A 5,096-nucleotide genomic window follows, 5' to 3' on the forward strand; every position below is an offset into this window, starting at 1 on the left:
TATATATATATATATATATATATATATATATATATATATATGATACCTTGACACGTTGGTTCACATACACTACATATCAGTTGGAAGGATCTTGCACGACAAACTGTATGAAGAGCCGACCCCTAACAAGGGATCACAAGGGCACAAAACTTGAATATCCCAATGTAGAAGTGCATTGCTCTCCTAGCAATTGCTCTTGCTCAAGGCTAGAACCAGTGTTAGGATATTAATAAAGAAGAATGAAATAGGGTTTTGAAAACAAGTTGAACTTTATTGTTGAAGTAAAGCACATTGGCTACCAAAAAGAGCTAGTACCAGAACACAGAGCAGAGAGGGCCATCAAATAAAGGGGCTGTTAGACCTTCACAGCCATGGTAGTTTCTGCTCTGTGAATGAGATGGAAACAAAAGTTTCCAGGAGCATTTCCACGGTCTTTGAAGACTAAAAACTGCGACAATGAAATACTCTATTTGATTACATTTAAGATGCACGTTTTTCCACTCCAAAAATGTCTAAAAAAAACATCACCTCAGGTCTAATATGCAAGCGTAGGTTAATATTGAATGCTTTTTTATTTGGACTGTCTATGTTCAGTCCACTGCTGGATGAAGGCCTCAGCATGTTCTCTCCATCAACCAAGGTCTGATGTGGAGGCCATGAATTTGAGCTTGAGATCATACCAGTTTGGTGAGCTTACTTTGCCACACTGGTGTGACATGGCTTTAATGCACCAAAAACATTATCTTTTCTTTCTTGAATATGCGTTGCTGAAATTAGGGTGCATCTAATGTGCCCGTGCATCTTTTAAACCATCAAATACATGTGTGTGTGCGTGTGATGTGTGTTGTTGTTAGAAGTAAAAACATCCGATACATTCACCGATGATATGACGCAATACACAATGTTGAGTCTTGGTATTTATTAAACAGAGGGATGGCTGCTTCTTTACTTCTTCCAAGTTTCAGCGACGACTGGCTTGTCAAACAGTCAACCTGTCAGACTGTTTGGCAAGTTACCTCGGTGGTGGAGTGGGAAATGGTGACTAGTGGTAGGTTTCATGCTGGGGTGGTTTTGGTAGTGGTATGTGTAGTATCAGTAGTAGTAGTAGTAGTGGTTGTGGTGGTTATAGTCACTGTATTGGTGGTGGTTGTAGTAGTGCTTACTGTAGTAGTGGTTATACTTGTAATAAATGTACTGGTTGTAGTCATAGAAGTGGTAGGTGTTGTCATTGTGGTTATATCTATCGTAGTTGTAGTAGTGGTGAGAGTTGTAGTAGTGATAATAGTAGTTATTGTTGTAGTAGTGGTTATAGCTATTGCAGTGATCATAGTAATAGTGGTTTTATTGGTAGTTATAGCTGTACTAAGGATTGTTGCTGTAGTGGTTGTGTTAGCAGTTGTAGTAACAGTTGTAGCTTTGGTGATGGTTTTAGTGGTTGTGGTCAATAAGAGTCCTTCAAGAGACTTGTAATATTCTCCTATACACCCACATTTTAAATGTGTTGATTATGTTTTCTTCAAATTTGTTCAGAGTCCATACTTCACCACCATAAATGCCTATTGGCCAAATGAGCACTTGCACAAGTTAATGAAAGACCAAGACACCCATATTCGAGGAAGCAAAGGGCTGGAAAAGAGTATAATGAAAGGACAAACAGAGGGTAGTAGATCAAGAGACAGGCAATGAATGTAATGGATGGACAATGTCAAGAGCTGGTCAGACAAAAGGGGCAAGGCAGCTGGATAACTCACACTACAAAACTACCTGAGACTGTCCCTAGTTCTCGGACACAAACTTACTGCTTTTAACGTTTTCGATACTAACCCACATGAATCTGCTCTTGGTCCTGATAGAAATTTCCATATTAAAGTTATCTAAATTAAAACCTCCCACCAAAATTTCGCGTTAATTTAATTTCCAAGCATCAGCTTAAAATACTGACGAAATTATTTTGATAAATCTATAATCAATTTCAAAATTAATTGAAACAGACAATGTCGTTCAATGGCAATATGGTTATGGAAAGGTTAAAGTGATCTAAATTAAAATCTTCCATCAAAATGTTGTGCTAATTTGTGTTCCAAATACCTCGTTAACCATTTAGCATTCAGCTTATTCTGTCAAATGCAATGCTTTCTCAATTACATTGTTTTTAATTAATCATACATTATCTCATAGCTCTGAAATTTTGATGATGTGATTGTATATTCTTAGAATAGCGTTGAAGAATAGTTGTGATTGGTTTCATCTGCTGGTTAGAACATAAACAGCATATTTGGGCCGGATGTGACCAATCTAAATGCTAATGGGTTGATGATGACAAAATTATTATACTGAATTGTTCATTATTTTAAAAATTAGTTGAAGCAAAGTCGGTGTATTGCAACAGAAATATGAGATGAAATGGTCGACCAGGAAGGCCTTTGTTGCAGAGCCATCAATGCGTTGCAGGCGTACAATGTATGATGACAATAATTCATAGGAGTGGTCGTATTCACAGTTGTGGTAGTTGGTGGAGTCCCTGTAATGGTTATTGTCATAGTAGTATTGGTTACAGTAGTCGTAGTAGTGGTGCTGGTTGTAATCATCATAGTAGTGGTGAAATTTGACTACAGAAAGTGTTGGTGTGGGAAACTAGTATGACTTCAATTCACTTGATAAGAGAAAGACTATTACGGGGTACATAATCTAATCTAGTTAATCTCAATCTAATCTAATAATGTAAGGGTAGAAAGAGTCATGTGACAATGGAGACAGAGCGGAAAGTTCATTGATTCCACTGGAGCGTGACTTTGGTTAGTTTTATCTTCTTCTTCCCAGTGAATCACACTCTTATGAATTTATATGGTTGTGTAGTCTTCTTTAGTTTCACTTGGGTGAATCGTCTGTATGTGTGTGTTGTTGAGTGCATGTGTGTGTGTGTGTGTGTGTGTGTGTGTGTATGTGTGTGTGAATATACACAGTAAATAAACCTTCCTTGGGTTTGACCTGTCTATCTATAAGTATCTACAGGAAAAATACACAAAAAAGTATATGCATGTACACACACACACATTTAATAAATACACACACAATAAAGAAACAAATCTCAGAGTAAATCTGTCTCAGATATTTTAGAATTGTAATAAACACTGAGTGTTGTATATGTTATATATTAAATGATACTGGGCGTAGAATATATATATATATATATATATATATATATATATATATATATATATATATATATGCATATATATATATGTGCATATGTGTATGCATGCAAGCATGGAAAAGTAGCTCTCAGCATGCTTCTCAACCGCATAGTGTCTCAGGTTGAGTTCCACAGTGTGGTGCATGGGACAATCAAAAGCCTTGGGAGTGGCTATGGTTGACAGAAACTGAAAGAAGCCCATCATATATGTATAAGTTTGTGTGTATCCTCCTTGACTTGATACTGTGCAGGGATTCTAAATAAGCAGCATCATCATACAAATGATGTTGCTCGTTTTTAGTCTTCCACAGAAAACTTGGCTGGCCATGAGGAAATATTAGCTTACCTGAAAATCAGGTGAGAGTTGGTGACAGGTAGAACATATAGCTGTAGTTAAATCTGCCTCAATGAATTCCATCTAATCCATGCTGACACAGAAATGTGGATATTAAACTGATGATTTTATATATTTATATGTGTGTGTGTATACACTGCTCTATTCTTTAAAGTGTGCTTCTTTCTGATATATATTCTTTATTAACGTCCGCTTTCCATGCTAGCATGGGTTGGACGATTTGACTGAGGACTGGTGATCCAGATGGCTACACCAAGCTCCAATCTGATTTGGCAGAGTTTCTACAGCTATGGTTCCGAGTTCAGTCCCACTGTGTGACACCATGAGCAAGTGTTTTCTACTATTGCCTCATGCTGACCAAAACCTTCTGAGTGGAATTTAACCTGGAACGATGGGTTCATACCACAAGCTTCTTACCAGACAGCCATATACACACACACACACACACATAAACACACTTGTTCATCCATTTATTCTTTATGTATTGCAGCTGTCAATGTCCCCAAAAACACACAGGGAGACACTGTGAAACCAAGTATATTCCTTGTCAACCAAGTCCTTGTCTAAATGGTGGTACTTGTAGCCGCACCAATCAGTTCCAGTTCATGTGTTTATGTCCTAAAGGTAAGAGACTTCTTATTTTCACTTTTTGCAGACCTATATTTTAAATATTTTTATATACTTTGTTTATTTTTATGTATCTGGGATTCTATTTGAGTTCTGTTTTATGAGGGAATTGGCAGAAGTATTACGACTGCTTTGGACAAAATTCATAGCAGCATTTCTTCGTGCACTTAATATTCTAAGCTCAGATGCTGCTAAGATCAACTTTGCCTTTTGTCCTTTCAGGGTCGATGAAATAAGTACCAGTTATGCACTGAGGTCACTCTAATTGACTAGTCCCCTCCCCCCAAATTTTAAAGTCAACCTCGGCAGAATCTGAATTCAGAACATAACTATTGTCGTTATTATTATTATTATTATTATTATTATTATTATTGTGTGTGAGTACGTGCGCATACGTACATATTTGAGTTTCAAAATGGTTCTGAAGTAGTCAACTCAGATTACACCTTTTCCTTTTTTTCTTTTTAGATTTCTCCCTCATTTATTCATTCTTTCCTCTTTCATTTTCTTTATTTCTTTCCCATGAAGAACTTAAGTCCAGAATGTTAAGAACTTTTCCATTTCTTGAAATGTGAAACTAACAATGTTTCTCGTGTCTTTCATATCCTTGTGTTGCTATTTTCATTTTAAATCACTTGTATGTGCACATGTACGCATGTGTGTGTGTGTGTGTGTGTGGATGCATGAGTCTATGTGTACGAGTTCATTTGATTGGTCTACAGCCAGATTTTCCATAGTAACATGGGTTTTATACACACACACATACGTATATATTTATTAATATTTAGCAGAAGGAATAGTGACACAAGGTCCAAGAGTTTCATGCATTGGCACTTATCAAACTAGTTTATTAATAAAAAAAATATGTGTTCTATTTTTTCCTGTTTGCACCAACATAACTATATATATATATATATATAT

The 5,096-nt window shown here is 36.4% G+C and overlaps 1 protein-coding gene across 1 annotated transcript in view; it reads left to right on the forward strand.

Annotated features, from left to right (window-relative positions):
* Positions 1-5,096, forward strand: part of LOC106873852 (neurogenic locus notch homolog protein 1) — a 157,319-nt gene that overhangs the window by 49,424 nt on the left and 102,799 nt on the right. The window contains exon 6 of the mRNA XM_014921403.2: positions 4,039-4,172. Within this exon, the coding sequence (XP_014776889.1) occupies positions 4,039-4,172 (134 nt within the window). The remainder of the gene's footprint in view (positions 1-4,038; positions 4,173-5,096) is intronic.

The sequence above is a fragment of the Octopus bimaculoides genome, chromosome 21 (assembly GCF_001194135.2).
Source record: "Octopus bimaculoides isolate UCB-OBI-ISO-001 chromosome 21, ASM119413v2, whole genome shotgun sequence".
Classification (NCBI taxonomy): Eukaryota; Metazoa; Mollusca; class Cephalopoda; order Octopoda; family Octopodidae; genus Octopus; species Octopus bimaculoides.